The sequence below is a fragment of the Bubalus bubalis genome, chromosome 22 (genome assembly GCF_019923935.1).
Source record: "Bubalus bubalis isolate 160015118507 breed Murrah chromosome 22, NDDB_SH_1, whole genome shotgun sequence".
NCBI lineage: Eukaryota > Metazoa > Chordata > Mammalia > Artiodactyla > Bovidae > Bubalus > Bubalus bubalis.
In genome coordinates, this window is record NC_059178.1 from 15495270 (window position 1) to 15516023 (window position 20754).

General features: G+C 38.5%; 1 protein-coding gene across 9 annotated transcripts in view; it reads left to right on the forward strand.

Moving 5' to 3' along the window:
* Positions 1-20754, forward strand: part of PIAS2 (protein inhibitor of activated STAT 2) — a 105663-nt gene that overhangs the window by 25427 nt on the left and 59482 nt on the right. For all 9 annotated transcript variants that reach the window (XM_006075270.4, XM_006075274.4, XM_006075268.4 and 6 more), the window contains 2 exons: positions 6866-7340; positions 14036-14120. In XM_006075270.4, coding sequence (XP_006075332.3) covers positions 6869-7340; positions 14036-14120 — 557 coding nt within the window. In that variant the 5' untranslated portion in view covers positions 6866-6868. The remainder of the gene's footprint in view (positions 1-6865; positions 7341-14035; positions 14121-20754) is intronic.

Sequence of the window (20754 nt, forward strand, 5' to 3'; positions counted from 1 at the left end):
CTGCTTATTTAACTTCTATGCAGAGTACATCATGAGAAACGCTGGACTGGAAGAAACACAAGCTGGAATCAAGATTGCCGGCAGAAATATCAATAACCTCAGATATGCAGATGACACCACCCTTATGGCAGAAAGTGAAGAGGAACTCAAAAGCCTCTTGATGGAAGTGAAAGTGGAGAGTGAAAAAGGTGGCTTAAAGCTCAACATTCAGAAAACGAAGATCATGGCATCCGGTCCCATCACTTCATGGGAAATAGATGGGGAAACAGTGGAAGCAGTGTCAGACTTTATTTTTTTGGGCTCCGAAATCACTGTAGATGGTGACTGCAGCCATGAAATTAAAAGATGCTTACTCCTTGGAAGGAAAGTTAAGACCAACCTAGATAGCATATTCAAAAGCAGAGACATTACTTTGCCAACAAAGGTCCGTCTAGTCAAGGCTGTGGTTTTTCCTGTGGTCATGTATGGGTGTGAGAGTTGGACTGTGAAGAAGGCTGAGCGCCGAAGAATTGATGCTTTTGAACTGTGGTGTTGGAGAAGACTCTTGAGAGTCCCTTGGACTGCAAGGAGATCCAACTAGTCCATTGTGAAGGAGATCAGCCCTGGGATTTCTTTGGAAGGAATGATGCTGAAGCTGAAACTCCAGTACTTTGGCCACCTCATGGGAAGAGTTGACTCATTGGAAAAGACTCTGATGCTGGGAGGGATTGGGGGCAGGAGGAGAAGGGGACGACAGAGGATGAGATGGCTGGATGGCATCACTGACTCGATGGATGTGAGTCTCAGTGAACTCTGGGAGTTTGTGATGGACAGGGAGGCCTGGCGTGCTGCGATTCATGGGGTCTCAAAGAGTCAGACATGACTGAGCGACTGAACTGAACTGAACTGGGATAGCATTTATCTAGCTAATCACATGCATTTTTTTGAGCCAGTAAATCTTTTTGTATTGTTTTTCTTCTTACCTTATCCACTTTCAGAATACTAATGAGTTGGTTTCCCAGTGTTTTCTAAAGGAGATCAGTGAGTTTTTTAAAGTATCATTATGTACAAATGATTTTTCATATACTTGATGTTTGAATCTGATGCAGTGTTAGACTTTTTGCTGCTCACATCAGCTTGTCCTGGGCTGCTGAGTTGTTTTCTGTGTCCTTCTGACAAGATTTCAGTAGTCTTTGATAATTTGTTTTCTGCATAGGATGTTCTAGGCATGTCTTGTGTGCATTTTCAGACTTGCAGTTAGACATTTCCTCAAGGAGCCTGAGCTTTTTTTTTTTTTTGGTGGGAAATGGTATTTAGATCACAATCTCTTTATCCTAGATCCAAACAAATGACTTTTTTTTTTTTTTTTTTGTCTAATTGAATATAGAATACTTTCAGATTAATAGAAAACTTGAATAGTGCCATATACCCCACAACCAGTTTGCCCTTGTCAAGCAAACTTTTTATTACGGAAACTTTCTAGGTGACAAAAGTAGAGAATTCTCTGTGTATCCATACCTTGCAATTATCAACTCGGGTCTTTTTTCATGTTGCCCAGTTGTGTCTGTTTGTGACCTTGTGGACTGCAGTATGCCAGGCCTCCCTGTCCCTCATTATCTCCCAGAGTTTGCCCAAGTTCGCGTCCATTGCATCGGTGATATCACCCAGCTATCGGATTCTCTGACGCCCTCTTCTCCTCCTGTCCTCAGTCTTTCCCAGCATCAGAGACTTTTCCAGTGAGTTGGCTGTTCATGTCAGGTGACCAGAATACTGGAGCTTCAGCATCAGTCCCTCCAATGAATATTCAGGGTCGATTTTCTTTAAGATGAACTGGTTTGATGTCTTTGCTGTCCAAGGGACTCTCAGGTGTCTTCTCCAGCAACACAGTTCGAAGACATCAGCTCTTTGGCACTCTGCCTTCTTTACGGCCCAGCTCTCACCCTGTATTTGAGCCCTGGGAGGACCAGAGCCTTAACTCTAGGCAGTGTGATGTCTCTTTTTCAGCACACTGTCTAGGTTTGTCACAGCTTTCCTGCCAAAAGCAATCGTGTATGTCCTCGTCTACTCTCCCCAAATGATTTTAACAGAAATTCCGTGTACTTTATAGAAGTTTTATCTGTAAATATTTCAGTATGTGAAATCATTCTAACCAAGTAATTTATTGAATTTATCTTAAACCATTTTTCCTAGATTAAATTATATTTGGGTACTTTGAGGCTTTTGTGTCTGTGCTCACAGGAAACATTACTGTGTTACCAGAAGATGCCTTATCTGTCTTCGGAGATGACAGAATGGGTGGTATCCTGGGTCCCTGTTTCATCAGCTTTTCTCTGAAATTTTGGTTGGATGCGTGGACTCACCTGCTGAAGTTTGAAATACAGTAATATTTTAAAAGTTTGTGTTTTGTGTTCAGTAATTTTTTCCATGTTTGTTTTCTAGCGTGTATTTGATTTTCTGACTCTTAAGCTCTTGAATAGTTCAAGGAAGAAAATTCCATTTTTCCCCTGAAGAGGCAGAGGAATTTATTTACTAAGCTATCTTTTCTGGGCAGATAATTTTGGAAGTAGAACAGGACAAAGATAATACTCCTTGAATCAGATTGAGTAACATTTTTCTAGAAAATAACTTTGTCTTTAAGTTAGACTATAACAGCATGTGCTGTTCTCTTAAAGAAATTTGCTTAGTATTTGTAGTCTTTATATTTCTCTTCTCATTCTTAGGACTGTATTTGTTTTCTTCCCCCTTTTTCCAGACTGAATATATAGACTTTTTGCATTTTGCTTTCTAAGTCATGTTTTCTTGTATCTTTTAATTTGTCACTCTTTTCTAGGGTGTGTTTGTTGTTGACTTTTTTTGCTTCTTGAACTGACTTATTTTAAACCTTGTACAAAAAGAAGGTGTTTAGGAGATCACTGTGTTGTAAAGAAGAGATCCACATCACATATCTCAAGTAAAATGGGATTTAATCATAGGGATTACGTGATCTCACAGGAGTAAGGCCCAGGAACTGAGGCCTCCTATGATTCTGGAATTGCATCTTATCTTTCTAATTTGCTGTTGTAGTTTTTCTTAAGGCATCAGCTTAATCCTGCCTTTGATGGATTGATGATGTATCTGATTTTTTTAATGCATCCCTGCTTATAAATGCAGGTGTAGATTGTTTTAATACTGTAGCTGGGAAAGGCGATACTAATAATGTGATTCGTCAGTTTGCCTCAGCAGCTCTTCTCCTTTCCCTGTAGTATATGTCACAGCAGGTGGAGGATCTACAGAGCTGTATTGCTCTTTACCGTGACATCTAACCCACTAGAGCTTCGCCAGATTCTGTGCTTTTTTTGGGCTCACATAGCACCGTCAATTTGCCTTCAGTCCTATATGTAATGTTTCAGTTGTATAAAGTTCCAGCTTTAAAATTTTTTTAATAATTTTGACAATGAAAAAGCTTGTTTTACATTTGTAGCCTTAATTGAATGTCAGTTAACCTAGATTAGCTTTATTGAATCAAATTAGCTCTTCCTTAGCAATCAGATTATCTTTTTTAAAAATGAGTCATGCCGGCATAGTTCATGAATTTTCTTAAAGTCAGTCCACAAACATTGATTGAGAAATTTCTCTGTAGCACACACAGCAGTTGTAACTGAAGTATTAGAGGGCAGACTTGGAAGCAGGCAGGACGGACTGGATAAAATCCACTTGAAAAAGGAGTATTATTAAAAACACTGACATCAGAGGTTGGTGGAAAACAGTAGCTGAAACCCATTTTTGGTAGTATTCATAGCAGGCTCACCTTACCTGGTGACTGCTGAAATTGGTTGAAGACAGACATTTTTTTAAAAAGGCATAACTTGAAGAAGAAGCGGGATCCAGCAGTGTTTGCCAAGAAACACATGTTCATTGGAGTTGACTGATTAAGCTTCTTAGGGGATACCTTAATAGTAAATGCTAAATAAAGGGAGAGTTTTGTTGTTGTTTTAAACTAGGAATTACCAGAAAGATGGTGTGACTGCCAGTGTCCTGAGTTGTGATGCTGGGACCTTCAGCTACTGATTGCTGGTGTGAAGTTTTCCACAGGACACTGTGGACTCTCAAAGCCATCGTCTTCGAGCAGATGCCTGCAGTACGATATCTTGGCAGCATTTTGCAGGGCAAAGGCTGCCCTGTCTCCTGTTGTTGTTTCCTTGCTCCTCTCCAAACCTGGGGATTTCTGTTTTGCTTCACAATACTGTAATTCTGCATTCTATCTCTTTATTCTTTCTCATTTGTGTATTTACAATAGATGTTAGACCAAGTACATTAGCATTCTTTGCCAAATAAAGTTCCCATTGAAAATAAGTATTATGAGACCTCCCAGGAATTCTTTTTTGAAAGTCAAGCTTTAGAATGCCTTGTGGTCTATTTTGTCATTTCCGTAAAACAAGTTTCCTTAAAATGAAGAATTACCTGAAAATAAGGGTAAGGAGAGATGCTATGAATTCTGAGTTAGTTTGATTTCTTTATAAAGAATCATAGATATCTTAAGTTTGTAGGACTGTCATTGTTCATTGTTTTTGTTGTTAGTGTTCTCCTAACAACTAGTTCACCTAACACTAGTGTTGTTAGATTTAATGTTATTTGTGCTACTGTAGTACAAGCAGATTTCACTTGAAGCATTTTTTAAGATTAAGGACTTTGGGCAAGAGGCATTGCATTTCTTGCTTGGGAGGAAATTTCCTGAAAAGCTGTCATAGTCTTTATATGCCTGAAACTGTGACTCTTAACTGGTGTACCATGAGATAGGCCCCAGATTCTCTTGTTTTCCATCTTTGTTGTCCTAAGCATAGGGGATCAGTTCAGTTCAGTCACTCAGTCATGTCCAGCTCTTTGTGACCCCATGGACTGCAGCAGCCAGACTTCGCTGTCCATCACCAACTCCTGGAGCCTACTCAAACTCATGTCCATTGCGTTGGTGATGCCATCCAACCATCTCATCCTCTGTCGTCCCCTTCTCCTCCTTCCTTCAATCTTTCCCAGCATTAGGGTCTTTTCCAGTGAGTTGGTTCTTTGCATCAGGTGGCCAGAGCACAAGGGTAGGGTAAGATAAATAAAATCTTCCTTTTACCCATGGGGGAAGTGAAACAAATTAAAATATAATGATCATGGTACCTGTGATATATGTTGCTGTTGGAGTGTGATTTAGATCCATAGTCCTCCACCTGTGGCTCCCTAAGCCCTTGAAGTGGGGTTAGTCCAAACTGAGATGCACTCAAATGTGAGACACACACTTGGTATTGAAAACTTAGTATGAAAAAAGATCTTGTTGACACTTAAAAAAAAAATTATGTTTAAATTGCAACCACTGTTTACATGTTGAAATAATGCTTTTGATGTATTGGATTAAATAAAGCATATTATCAAAGTAAATTTAAAACGTATTTTAATGTGGTCACCAGATAGTTTCAAATTATATATGTGGTTCCTATTTCTATTGAATTGCACTGATCAAGAGTGTAAAGTGTTTGCTGGGGTTACTATGTAATATTCTCTGACTGTACAGTCTGAAATTTGGAGACAGAGTATTTGAAGTAGAATTACGATACAGCATATACATTCAGATTACTTTGATATATTTAACTTTGTTTGCATTTTGGAAAACTGGCAAGTATTCCTAACAACTGTTTTAAATACCAAGAAGAGTTTTAGCAATTTTTCTTGGGCTATCAGTGACACTTAAAAGTGCAAAACAGAGGAATTATTATGAATCACTGCCAACTGTAGTATGGCCCCTGCATACTCCCCAGGTTGAATAGGCATCCCAGGCAGCTGTAGGGCCTGCAGTGCCGAGGAGGGGGGCTGGTCGGTTTCAGAAAGGGCTTTTGGACAACTCAGGTCTTCTCTTTCTGGTCAGATGGTGCTTGTACGGTACGGTCAGTACAGGTGAAACTGACCCAAGTGTGGTTTACCTCTAAGTTCAGAATCTGAAAATGACATAAATAGATGGATTTATGACGCAGTAAATGATAGGAAGAATTTACTAGGTTTGTTGAATAAATAACAAGGTGAAATGTGGAACAGCTATACATAGTCTTCATTTTACACCATAGAGTTCTTGTTTTACACGTGAGAATTTCAGTCATTTTAGGAGTTTGCTGAATAAAGATGATGTGATTTTTATCTTTAGTATTTAAAAAAAATCCTAATTTTCTTAGTGATTAAGTGAAGTTGCTCAGTCGTGTCTGACTCTCTGCGACACCATGGACTGTAGCCTCCCACGCTCCTCCGTCCATAGAATTTTCAAGACAAGAGTATTGGAGTGGGTTGTCATTTCCTTCTCCAGGGGATCTTCCCGACCCAGGGATGGCTTTACCATCTAAGCCACCAGGGAAACCCTGTTGTCCCTTAATACTGGAGTTGGGGTGAAAAATTTATTGGATTTTGGATTATAGTTCTGTCTTGATTTTGTGGATTTTTCCTGCTTAGCATCAGAAACTTTAGAGGTACATTGTTGCAGAAACTTAAGTTTTTTTGTTCAATTGGTGATAATACTGTAATAAACATTACACTGTGTATTGTACACTGTGAAAAGGAGTATTTTCATTGGTTATAGATTTCATAGTCAGATAGTGAAGTGGTCAACAGAAACCAACAGACCATAGATTTCCAAAATTGAGAGCAGCAAAACATAATTAAAACCACAATGTGAATGTAATTGCGGGGAAGGGTGGTGGTGGTAGAAACAGTTAACAATTGTAAGTGATATGTGAAAATGCTGATTACTAGCACATGCCAGTTGATATTAACAGAATGTTGGAAAAATCTGATTTTACAGTATATTTTAGATAGGGTTTTTATATGTTTGAGGCTGACTGTTGGCTTATATTCTTTTTTTTTTTTTTTCCTTTCCTTTTAGAATATGGTTTCTAGTTTTAGGGTTTCTGAACTACAAGTGTTACTAGGCTTTGCCGGACGGAATAAAAGTGGACGTAAGCATGACCTCCTGATGAGGGCGTTGCATTTATTGAAGAGTGGCTGCAGCCCTGCGGTTCAGATTAAAATCCGAGAATTGTATAGACGCCGATACCCACGGACTCTCGAAGGCCTTTCTGATTTATCCGCAATCAAATCACCAGTTTTCAGTTTGGATGGTAGCTCCTCACCTGTAGAACCTGACTTGGCTGTGGCTGGAATCCACGCGTTGCCTTCCACTTCAGTTACACCTCATTCTCCGTCCTCTCCTGTTGGTTCTGTGCTGCTTCAAGATACTAAACCCGCGTTTGAGATGCAGCAGCCATCTCCCCCAATCCCTCCTGTCCATCCTGATGTGCAGTTAAAAAACTTACCCTTTTATGATGTCCTTGATGTTCTCATCAAGCCCACGAGTTTAGGTAAGTGTTAGAGAAATCTGTTTCTTCTGGACAAGAGAGTAAATAAAGCAAGAGGGCTTCGACTGAATTGCTGTTAATATTATAAAATCAACAAGGCATTAAAATGCCAGATGCTTAAATGTACAGGTAAAAAGAAATATGGGCAACCATGACAAATCTGGCATAAAACTTAATTCGTTGATCAAACTTCCTTCTTACAGCTTAGAACTCAAATTGCTTCAGGGTGTATACGAACAGACACAAATCTTATTTATTGCCTGTGATTCTGCCTTTTGATATTTTTGCTGTTTTTACAGAGACTTAGTTTCTGTTCAGCATAGCTTTTAGAACTGTTTTTGCAAGAAATCTTTTTTACTTAAATTTTTCCTAAAGTGACAGTTTGCCACATATTTTAGCTTTTTGTTTAATAACCAGTGACTGCTCAGAAAATGTAATAAATTTTATATTATTAGACATTGATACATGTGACTCCAACACATTTTTACCTCAGTTGATGACTTCTGTGCTGTAATGGCATAATTTCCTCCTGGCTAATGAAATTATTTACAGAGGTATTTGAATTTGTTGATAAATTGTTTGGGAAATGACATTTCATAGTTAGGCTGGGAGATGATTTTCCTGTCCAGCCTAGGAAAAACGTTTTTTTGTTTCAAGTCATCTGAAAACTCTCTTAAATATATTAATATGCTTTTTTCATTTTGTATAGGATTATACTTGTACATCTCGGTTGAGCTAGAAGGAAGTTTTGAGGTTAATGGGGTCAACATGGCCTGATAGTGGTGGGCTCCTTACGTTGTTTTGTTTAGCACAGCTGAACCAGGCAGGTAGAATAATGTATTTTATCCCTTCATTACATTCATTCTGAAATAAGAATTCTATACTTGTTCATGTTTTACTGTTTTTACACAGTCTTGTGAGCAGAATTATTGCATCATAGAGTCAGGACTCTTGATAACATCGTGTTAGATTAGTCTCCAGTACAGCTGTGCCAGTTTGAATTCCACAAAACGAGAGACTGTCTCTCACTGCATTTTTTCTTCCAGTTTGTATCTTGTTTAGATTTTTCATTTTTCAAATTAATAACAGGAACAAACATTTAAAATATGTATTAGCTGTTTCTTTTATGGTTTTACTTTCATTTTTAACCAGGTTCGTTTATCTGGTTAAAATGTTTCCATAATTTATTTCTCCTTTTTTCATGGTTTTTGATTTGTATCAGTGTACATATGTAGCATCATGGTTCATTCACATGTTTCTTAGCAATCACTGCAAAATTATTTCTTTGTGTTTGGAGAAGGATTCAGACTAGTAGTGTGTGTAGGTGACCTTACCTCCAGGGACTCCTCAGAAATATGGTTAAAGGCAGGACTGAGAAGAAGAGGCCATCTGGGGTCCTGGTTCCAGTGGAAGGTTGAGTGCCTGGAAGGAAGACGACTGGAGATGGAGAAAAGACGCAGCAAGGTGTCTTCTCTGCCCCTGGCATCAGTGGGGCACCAGGCGGAGAACTCTGAAGAGGCTTCATGGAGTGCTTCCTGTTTCATGCTTTCCCTGTGTTCAGAAACAGAAATAGGAATTTTGTTACTTTTCCATGTTCTTTGTAAGTTTTTCTTTCATTAACCTTAGTAAGGTTAAAGGAAAGTAGTAGGCTTTTTATAAATTTACTAAAATTTTTGTATCTCATGTAACTTAATGATGTTAATAATACTGGAGGCATTTTATATTGAACAGTGATTAAGAAGAAAACCAGCTTTTTGCTCATAGTTTACATTAGAATGTAAGAAATACATATAACCTTGGGACTTATAATCTTTTGCTCCTGAGCTAAAAAATTGTCGATGCATGTATTATTCAGGAGTCCTGCTTATCATTGTTTCTGTAAACTTTATAAACTGATTTCTTGCTTTAAAACAAGGCTTAAACATTTCCTTATCCTGCTTTCCCTAAGAAAGAAAAGAAAACTATTTTTTTTTTTTAACTATTTTCTTAATGTATATTCTTAGATTGATAAAACAGTGATCTAAAAAAGGCTAGTTTCATACTGTCTAAAGCAATGCAGTGACATTCAGGAATTGCTTTTAAGTTTTAATGATTTGGTTATATAATGTTGAAAATACTTGTAAAAATAAAAATTTGGGGTAAATCCATTTATTTGGAACACTATTATGGAGAAACCTACTTATATTTGGGAAATGAGAAGTAGAAAGCCTTATGAATTGAAAGAGATCCAGAACCATATTTCAGAGCACATATTTTTGGCATCCTTCGGCCAGTCTGTGTATTCTTGATTTAATATATAGTTGATTAGATGATTTCTAAGCCATCAACACACTGTTGAGCAAGAATTAATTAACAACATGGGAAAGACTGGAAGAGCCCTCATAGGAAAAAAAAAGCCAACCGAAAAGTCAAAAAATGTTCCAAAACCTCTTGGGAACGTTGAAACCAATAGCCCCTTAGTGAGGGATTCACTGTTACAGCAGGGTGCATCTGTAGATGCTAAACAAGACCGTCTGCACAAAAGAAGATACATTATTATATAGTTTTGCAATTTGGTATTATTTCTATTAAAATTATTTAAATAAAATTAACATTTAAAATGATAGACTATTGCATCTAGAAAGTGAGTGTATACAATAATACTATATGAATTTCTCTATAGCTGAGGTTTTACTGTAACAAATGAATTATCCCCTAATCTGAAACCAAATTAATAAAATTTCTCTTCTCCCTTAAGTAGCTATTCTCATTTGCTTTTGCTTTCACTAGCGGTGTTTTTGTCTTTTTTTCCCTCTATTTTCTGTTTCTTTCTTTTGTTTTTTTTTTTTTTTTTTTTCTTTTGATGATGAAGTCCTTTCTCATTAAAAAAAATTTGTGTATATTCAGTCTGTATAAAAGAATATATTAAAGACATTGTTATAAAGAATATCTATGAATGAAAACCTGTGAAGCCACTACCCATTTTTTAGGAAAGGAACATTGCCAGTATCTTTGAAACCTTCTTGCCTTTTCCTCTTTGAGTTAAATCACTGTTCTGGATTTTGTGTTTCCTCTTGCTTGTTTTACCATATATGTGTGAGAAAAACTGATGTTCACTTAACTTGCTTTTGAAATGTATATGTGGTATACTGTGTATATATTCGTCTGTGACTAGCTCTTTTTGTTCATTCTTCTTTTTAAGCATCTACATGTTGATGTATTGAAGTGTTTAATATTTTATGAAATACCGTCAAAGTGTTGAGTCTTTGATTCCTTAAAGTTTCTTCACTTTGTTTTTCAGTTTACAAAAGTAATTTATGCTAGTAATTGATAACTTCAGACATGGAAGCATAACAGAAAGGAAGAGTCCCTTGTAGCCACAGTTATTACTCAGCTAGAGTCATTATCACTAATTAACTGTTTCTCTGGCATATTATGTCATCTTTTTTTCTCATTAAAAAAAATTCTTATTTTTCTTTATTAAAAAAAACCCTTTCTAACCACAGAGCCACTGTGCCACTTTTCTGGTGGAAGGAGAAGGGCATTATTCTACTTGAATCTACTGTGAAAAGCATCTTCTGGAGTTCTGTGCTATGACAGTCTTAACTGTATTTCTTTTTTTTTCCCCATTTTAATTTTTTTAATATTATTTTTTTTTATTTTTTTTTTATTTTTAAACTTTACAATATTGTATTAGTTTTGCCAAATAACGAAATGAATCCACCACAGGTATACATGTGTTCCCCATCCTGAACCCTCCTCCCTCCTCCCTCCCCATACCATCCCTCTGTGTCGTCCCAGTGCACCAGCCCCAAGCATCCAGTATCGTGCATCGAACCTGGACTGACGACTCGACTGTATTTCTTAGAAATAAATTATGCATCTGTAGATTATAGTAGGTCTGTCTTCTTGTAGATGTGCCACAGCTGAACCAGTGTTCTGTTGATGTACGTTTTCAGTTGTTATTTATTCAGAAGTATTTAATGTATAACATGTCTTACAGCCATTGCTGCTGGGAGCATTTTTGCATATGTTTCTGAATACTCGCACTGCATATTCACAAAGTGTAAATGCCTTGATGTGGATTTGTTGGGTCCGGGAGTATGATTATGTAATGTTTTGATATTCAGCTTTTGTAGAGAAGTTTGGCAGTTGCTTCAAAAGCTTTGTACCAGTTTCTATTTCCAATGATGTATGAATGTGTTATTTTCCTTATACTTTATCCGCATTGTATTGTTGGTCTTTTAATCTTTGTAGTCTGGTAGGTACAGAGAAGGCAATGGCAACCCACTCCAGTACTCTTGCCTGGCAAATCCCATGGACGGAGGAGCCTGGTGGGCTGCAGTCCATGGGGTCGCTAAGAGTTGGACACGACTGAGCGACTTCACTTTTACTTTTCACTTTCATGCATTGGAGAAGGCAATGGCAACCCACTCCAGTGTTTTTGCCTGGAGAATCCCAGGGACGGGGGAGCCTGGTGGGCTGCTGTCTCTGGGGTTGCACAGAGTCGGACACGACTGAAGCGACTTAGCAGCAGCAGCAGTCTGGTAGGTGACAGAGTAATGAAGGTCAGTATCTTTTCATAGTATTAAATTTCTGAATATTAGGAAATACTCATTAAGCCTCTGGGTACAGTTAACAGTTAATGGACTTCCCTGATGGCTCAGTGGTAAAGAATCTACCTATAATGCAGGAGACGTGGCAGGAGCCGTTGGTTTTATCCCTGCATCGGAAAGATACCCTCGAGAAGGGAATTAAAACCCACTCTAATATTCTTGCTTGGGAAATCCCATGGACAGAGGAGCCTGGTAGACTACAGTCCATGAGGTTGCTAAACAGTTGGGCACAACTTGGCGAGTAAACAACAACAACAACAAAGTGATACACACATTAATGTAAAGCCATTAAAATGTAATCTCATAACAAGTACATGATGAGGGTTTAATTTGGATATGGTCATGTAGCCTGATTGTAGAGAAGTCAGAAGTATGGCGTGGGCTTTAGGAATTTTACTCTTTAGTTGGAGAGAGAATGTTAAGGTGAGGGAAAAGTAGCAAGCAATTTATATGCTTGTATGGTGAAACCCTATAATTTGTGAACCTAAAGCTCAAATATTGTATTGGCCTAATGGATGGAAAAGTTAATCAAGACTTCTTGGAGTAAGAGTGATAACTTGAGGGAGATTTGAAGGATGAATGTGCCTGCTCTGAATCAGTGGAGTTTATAGGAGAGTAGACATCAAGAAAGGAGAGATTTGAGTAGTCAAAGGAGTAGAAATAAAAATGGCACAGTTCTGAGTCCTGACAGTGAAGAAACTGCTTTGAGTAGAGCAGGACTTCGGGAGACATTGAAAATGTAGGTTTGCTAGGAAAGACATTGTTACGGAGGTTCTTATAAATAAGGGACTTTGGACATGGTTCATTCAGAGATAAGATGATCTTAGCATTTTTCAGCAGGGGAACGATGATGAAAAAGTTTTACGAAGGATGACCAACTCTGCATTGATGTTCTGGTGAGGGATGGACAGAGAGGCACGGGTGCCCCTTCATTTGTACAGAGTGATTCTAGGTTTTGCTAGGATAGGATGGTGGTAGTGGAAATAGGGAGGAGGCAGTTGATAAGAAAATTAAAAAAGCAAAGCAAAACAACAGAACTTAATGAGTAACTGGTGACAGGGGTGAAGATGGAGGGCGAGAGGGAAGGAAAGGAGTGATTGCTGTGACTGAACAATCACTCATAATTCTGAATTAAAGCCACTGTTTTACAGGAAGCATGAACACTCAGCACTCTGCCCTCCCCAAATGATCTCTGTGGCCGATGTATTTATAGAATGAAAAGTATTTTAGTGTTAAACATCACTGATGATAATTAATATGATTGTTTTTGTAAAGATAAAATTATTTCAGTTGATTCAAGTTTGCAATATTCTGTTTAAATCTCATAAAATTTTGGTGTGTGCATAGGATTATTTTTAAACGTTCTCATAAAGCAATGTTTAGTGATAATTGTAACCGATTGATTATTGGAATTTAGATGCGTATTCAGTCAAGTGTTCATTGAAGGCATTCATTGTTTAAATGAGGACTAGAACATCATTGAATAATGGGTCAGTGTAAAACGATGAAAAGTTCTTTGTGAAGAAAATACATTTCAATTTTTAAAAACAACACTTCTGAAGAATGACTTCGTTAGATAATCTTTATGAACTGCATAATCTTCTGTATGTTCAAAATTATTTATGTCTTAATAACTCTCCCAACTTAGAAGTTTTCAAAGTTTTAAATTTTCTCTTAAATGAATGCTCTGTGTATGTAATTGAGTATAAAGTGTTGAAAACGAAACACAACAAAGAAAGAAACAAAAACTCCCGAGTCTTGACCAGAGTTTTCCTGGGGAGAGTTTTTTTACTTCCTCAGACTTTATTAGAAGATACTGTAGTCAAGGATGAAATGTAACAATTGTGAAGGGTTGTGTTATATTTTGATTATAATTAGAATATTACAATAAAGAATGATAAATGCTTAAAATTGAACCTGCTTTAGAGTGACCTTACTTTCATGACTCCAAGATGCATGTAGTTTAGTACTTCATTTTGGTGTATTTTAATAATAAAAATTTCAAAATTTGGCAGAGTCTTTATCAGAAGTGTCTGGTTATTGTAGGTTCTTCTATTATTGAATTTGTTAGTGGAATATTACCTTTCTTTTTTTTCTCCCCAGTTCAAAGCAGTATTCAGCGGTTTCAAGAGAAGTTTTTTATTTTTGCTCTCACACCTCAGCAAGTTAGAGAGATATGCATATCCAGGTAAGAGGAGTTTGGAATGTGTTTTCTGAGATATTTGTGTCGTAGTCTGCTCTGCCTGCTATAATAGAGTACCACAGATGGGGTGGCTTAAACAACAGAAATTTTTCTTCTCACATTTCAGGGGACTTGAAGTCCAAAACTGATTGACAGATTTGGTTTCTCCTGAGGCCGCTCTCCTTGGCTTGCATTGCAGGTGGCTGGCTTCTTCCTGTCGCCTTCTTCTCACGGCCTTTCCTCCGTGTGCCTGTGTGTTTCTGGTGTGTCTTCCTCTTCTTATAAGGACGGTAGTTCTGGTGGATTAAGGCTCCACCATTGGGACCTCATTTAACCTTAATGACCTCTTTAAAGCCCCAACTTCATAGTCACATTGGGAATTAGGGCTTTAGCATATGAATTTTGGGGGGACACAATTCTGTCCATAACAGTTAAGCCATTTCTCCTTAAGTAAGCATAGTATACTTTGACTAAAGTTAGGCAAATATTTAATAAATACTCTGGAACCAGACATCCTGGAGTGTGAAGTCAAGTGGGCCTTAGGAAGCATCATTACTAACAAAGCTAGTGGAGGTGATGAAATTCCAGTGAGCTATTTCAAATCCTAAAAGGTGATGCTGTTAAAGTGCCACACTCAGTATGCCAGCAAATTTGGAAAACTCAGCAGTAGCCACAGGATTGGAAAAAGTTTTCATTCCAATCCCAGAGAAAGGGCAATGCCAAAGAATGTACAAACTGCCGCACAGTTATTTTACATGCTCAGAATCTTTCAAGTGAGGCTGCAGCAGTATATGAAATGAGAACTTCCAGATGTACAAGCTGGATTTACAAAAAGCAGAGGAACCAAAGGTCAAATCGCCAACATCTGTTGGATCATAGAAAAAGCAGGAGAATTCTAGAAAAACATCTGCTTCATTGACTACACTAAAGCTTTTGACTGTGTAGATCAGAACAAACTGGGAAATTCTTAAAAGAGATGGGGATACCAGCCCACCTTACCTGCCTAAGAAGCAACAGTTAGAACCAGACATGGAACAACAGATTTGTTCCAAATTGGGAAAGGAATATATCAAGGCTGTATATAGTCACCCTGCTTATTTAAGTTATATGCAGAGTACATCATGTGAAATTCCAGGCTGGATGAAGCACAAGCTAGAATCAAGATTGCTAGGAGAAATATCAGTAACCTCAGATATGCTGATGACACCACCCTTATGGCAGAAAGTGTAGAGGAATTAAAGAGCCTCTTGATGAAAGTGAAAGAGGAGAGTGAAAAAGTTGGCTTAAAGCTCAGCATTCAGAAAACGAAGATCATGGCATGCGGTCCTATCACTTCATGGCAAACAGATGGGGAAACAATGGAAACAGTGACAGACTTTATTTTCTTGGGCTCCAGAATCACTGCAGATGGTGACTGCAGCCATGAAATTAAAAGTTGCTTGCTCCTTGGAAGAAAAGCAATGACAAACCTAGACAGCATATTAAAAAGCAGAGACATTACTTTGCTGGCAAAGGTCTGTCTAGTCAAAGCTATGGTTTTTCCAGTAGTTAAGTACATACGTGAGAGCTGGACAATAAAATAGGCTGAGCACCAAACAATAGATGCTTTTGAACTGTGGTGTTGGAGAAGACTCTTGAGAGTCCCTTCGACTGCAAGGAGATCCAACCAGTCCATCCTAGAGGAGATCAATCCTGGGTGTTCATTGGAAGGACTGATGCTAAAGCTGAAACTCCAGTACTTTGGCCACCTCATGCGAAGAGCTGACTCATTGGGAAAGACCCTGATGCTGGGAAAGATTGGAAAAAGGGGGTGACAGAGGATGAGATGGTTGGATGGCATCGCTGACTTGGTGGACATGAGTTTGAGCGAGCTCCGGGAGATGGTGAAGGACAGGGAAGTCTGGTGTGCAGCTCTCCGTGGGGTCACAAAGAGTCGGACATGACTGAAGGACTTAACAACAACTAGAAAAACATTTTAATTTTTTAATAAAACCCCTTTGAATTTTTGTCACTTCTGGCAGTACATTTTTTTTATGAAAATTTTATTCCAAATATAGCAACATAAAAAAGAACTTGTTTTAACAGCCCTAAAGATAGAATGACATAAAGTTCATCATCCGGGGGCTTTTTTATATTGAATGTGGACATTAATATTTTTTCTGGGATAAGAACATAAACTAGAGGACCATTCTGAGCTGTATGGTTACCTGGACCAAAAAAATTAGCAGAAATCTGAAAACAATTATGAAAAGTACTCTGAGCTTTGCCATTTCTAAAAATAGGATAAACTTTAAACACATTTATTAAGAGCATTGAACTAAAAAGAGATCGGAAAGAAAAGGAAATCTGTACTATATACTTTTCCAATTAAATGTATAGTCATCTTTGGTGTTAAAAGGTTTAGCCTAAAAAAACTGAGGCTCCTGGAGGTTAAATGATATCCTGGGATTGTAGAGTTAAAATTTAGAACCCAGAATTGAGCAAATTAGAGGTCTTTTTGCATCTTTTCAGCTCTTCATTAGAACACTTATCTTCTGTGAGATGTTAATACAAGTTTTTTAAAAAATAAAGGTCCTGCAGTTAAGTTTTGGAAATTCTGAATTCGAGGTAGTTTCAAAAGTTCTTAAAGCCAGACTTCAGTCTTTCTTATGTTAATGTACATTCTCAGTCTCCGAGGACGTGGATCAGAATTTATGGATTTCTCTTAAACATCCTAACATCTCGAAGATGCACACGATGTTATTAGGCGGAATAGTATGGGACACAACTTTAGATTCTTTCACTGATCACATCACTGCTCTCAGGAAAGCCTCAGAATAATTTTATACCTTGACTTCGTAAAATTTGAGCTCCCCAGAAGGGGACCAAATATTGAACAGTAAAAGAGAAAAAAAGGGACAGTACTAAAGATTGGTCCAAGAGACCTAGTATCCAAATAATAGGGGTTTTGGAAAATTTAGAGAAGGAAATTATCAAAGAAGTAAAATGAATGTACATGTTCACTAGGGGCAAGACATTGCAGGAAATTTTTATATTGGAAGTACTTTCAAGCTTGGGAGTACCAAAAAACCAACTAAGAAATGAAAAGGGTAAATTAAAAGTTAAATTTTATATCCCAAGCCATATCATTATTATATGGTTTTGTTTGTATTCACTGATGATCCCTTGCTTGAGAACATTTACTAAGGGTTTATTAGCTACACAGCATTATATTATATGGCATGTCTCCTTTCCACAAGTTGCTTGCAGTCTATCTAGTTAATGAACTGGGTTATATACATAAAATGATCGTTGGCATTACAGGGTGTCACATGGACAGAAGATGAGTAAGAGCTGATTTTAGGTGGAGGAGATTACCACAAGCTTCTTTAGGGTGTTGTGTTGGCCTTTGACCTAGGGAGGTTATTTAGTCAATAGGTTTCAAGATACATTTTTAAGTGAACAAATCAAAGTGTGGAATTTGGATAACATGTACCATTAGTTAGCCTTAAAAGGGGCCTCTGGTTGCTCAGTTGGTAAAGAATCCGCCTACAACGCAGGAAACCTCAGTTAATTCCTGGGTGGGGAAGATTCCCTGGAGAAGGAAATGGCAACCCACTCCAGTATTCTTGCCTAGAGAATCCCATGCACAGAGGAGCCTGGGGAGCTACAGTCCATGGGGTCGCAGAGTCAGACACGACTAAGTGACTAAGCACACGCACTGTCTTAAAAAGGCGTGTGTGTAATTTGCTTAAGTGTATAGCATATGTCTGGACATATATGATAAGTTGCCTCTGGAGAGGGGAATCAGGTAGCCGTGATCCAAGCTGAGGGAGTTTTTTCACTTTATATCTTTTTTCTGTATCTTTGAAGTTTGAACTGTGTGAATGTTATTAATTAGTCAGAAAATGAATGACTAAATAATTACTTTCAATAAAAATTTTTAATCATGGATGTTCAGTCATCTGTCTCCGGGATGGATGATAGTGATGGTATAGTATAAATGTACTTAAAGCCACGAAACTATACACTTTAAGATGGTTAACATGATAAAGCTCAGCTTTCTTTATAATTGAGGTCTCCACATAGCCTTAACTAGATGGACCTTTGTTGGCAAAGTATTATCTCTGGTTTTTAATATGCTGTTTAGGTTGGTCATAACTTTTCTTCCAAACCCCAGAAGTGGGAAGGATAAATTCTCTAAGGAGTTCTGATTCTACCCTTACAGTACTTTCTACCACTTACTTTGAAAAAGAGTGGTTCATTTGACTCTGTTAGCATATTACACATTGTGGATTTGGATAATTATGCTTCTTGTGGTATCGTGTAACTTCTATCCTTATGGTTCTCAAATTTCGCTGTGTATTAGAATCCAACTGGGGAGCTTTTAAGACTCCAGATACTTAGATTTCATTCATATCAATTAAATTTGAATCTCTGAAAATAGAAGCCATCAGCAGTAGTTTTTAAAGCTCCCCAGGCGTTTCCAGTTTGCAGCAAATTTGAAAACTGCTGTGCCTCCATCCAGTCCCCTTTGCCTATAATGGTGATAAGGTCTAAACCAGAGGCTTGAATACATTCAGGTTTGGGGTTTTTTTTTGTTGCATCTTGTGAAGACTGATAGTGACTTCAGCTCTGTTTTTGGCTGTAGCACTACTCCTTCCGTTGGGTACCACTGCCTCTGCAGTCGTGCTGTCTCCGTTTCTCATACTGCCATCTCTTGCATGTTCCCCAGATCAAGGTGTGATTCTCTCCTCACTGCTCTGTGATAGTATCCACGAATGTGCTTTTTTCTTTTCTTTCTTAAATTAGCTGGCTTCAAAGAGATTTTTGCTTAGTATATGTTTCCTCCTATTGCCTATTCCGTTAATGGTGTGGGATCTGCCTGAACAGAGGCCTCTTTATATTATCCCACATTGCATCTACCACATCCTTTCAATTTGCTACTCTGTTCATCCTTTTGTGTCTCTTTCAGGATTTAAAAGTTGAATCAACTCTACCTTTAGGAAGCTAGCATGGTCTTTAGAGTTCATACTGATTGAAATGTGAATTCTGGCTTGACCACTTATGTCTGTATACCCCTGGTTAGGTTACTAAAGCCTATTGAATCTTACTCAGCCTGTAAAGTTGAAGAAATAATCACTGTCTCACTTGGAGAAGGCAGTGGCACCCCACTCCAGTACTCTTGCCTGGAAAATCCCATGGATGGAGGAGCCTAGTAGGCTGTAGTCCATGGGGTCGCTAAAAATCGGACACTTACTGAGCGACTTCACTTTCACTTTTCACTTTCATGCATTGGAGAAGGAAATGGCAACCCACTCCAGTGTTCTTGCCTGGAGAATCCCAGGGACGGCAGAGCCTGGTGGGCTGCCATCTGTGGGGTCGCACAGAGTCAGACATGACTGAAGCGACTTAGCAGCAGCAGCAGCACTCAGTGATTGGTGGCCGAATTTTATAACTGGCTCTACCGCTGTTTATCCTGGTGCGTAGCATCACCATCTGTCCAGCTGCACCATTCTAAAACCTGGGCACCATGCTTAGTGCTCCCTGCTCCTTAGCCTGCCTCCTTGTATCCAGTCAGTCATTTAGTCCTATCAGTTTTTATCCCTAAATGTCATATTGTGTGGTATTTATATTTAAATAACTTTAAAGCATTCATTTTCTGCCTATACAAGTGTAATGATCTCCTAACTCTCCCAGCTGACCAACTGATCTTTCTAAAACCCATTCAGTCTTTTCTTCTTTGTGCTTAAAAACCCTAAAGTGTGTAAAAGTGTGTTAGTCGCTCAGTCGTGTCTGACTCTTTGTGACCCCATGGACTGTAGCCCGCCAGGCTCTTCTTTCCCTGGAATTCTCCAGGCAAGAGTACTGGCGTGGGTAGCCATTCCTTTCTCCAGGGAATCTTCCTGTCCTAGCAGTCAAACCCAGGTCTCCTGCATTGCAGGCAGATTCCTTACCATCTGAGCCAACAGGGAAGCCCTTAGTGATATCATCTGAAGTCCACACTCCATTGCTTGACGGTTCTCTGCCACACCTACTCTGCTCATCTTCGTTTTTAATTTTTTAAGTTGAAGTATAGTTGAGGAGAAGGAAATGGCAACCCACTCCAGTGTTCTTGCCTGGAGAATCCCAGGGACGGGGGAGCCTGGTGGCCTGCCGTCTATGGGGTCGCACAGAGTCGGACACGACTGAAGTGACTTAGCGGCAGCAGCAGCATAGTTGAGGAGAGTGAAAAAGTTGGCTTAAAGCTCAACATTCAGAAAATGAAGATCATGGCATCTGGTCCCATCACTTCATGGGAAATAAATGTGTAAACAGTGTCAGACTTTATTTTTTTGGGCTCCAAAATCACTGCAGATGGTGACTGCAGCCATGAAATTAAAAGACGCTTACTCCTTGAAAGGAAAGTTATGACCAACCTAGATAGCATATTGAAAAGCAGAGACATTACTTTGCCAACAAAGGTCCGTCTAGTCAAGGCTATGGTTTTTCCAGTGGTCATGTATGGATGTGAAAGTTGGATTGTGAAGAAAGCTGAGTGCCGAAGAATTGATGCTTTTGAACTGTGGTGTTGGAGAAGACTCTTGAGAGTCCCTTGGACTGCAAGGAGATCCAACCAGTCCATTCTGAAGGAGATCAACCCTGGGTGTTCTTTGGAAGG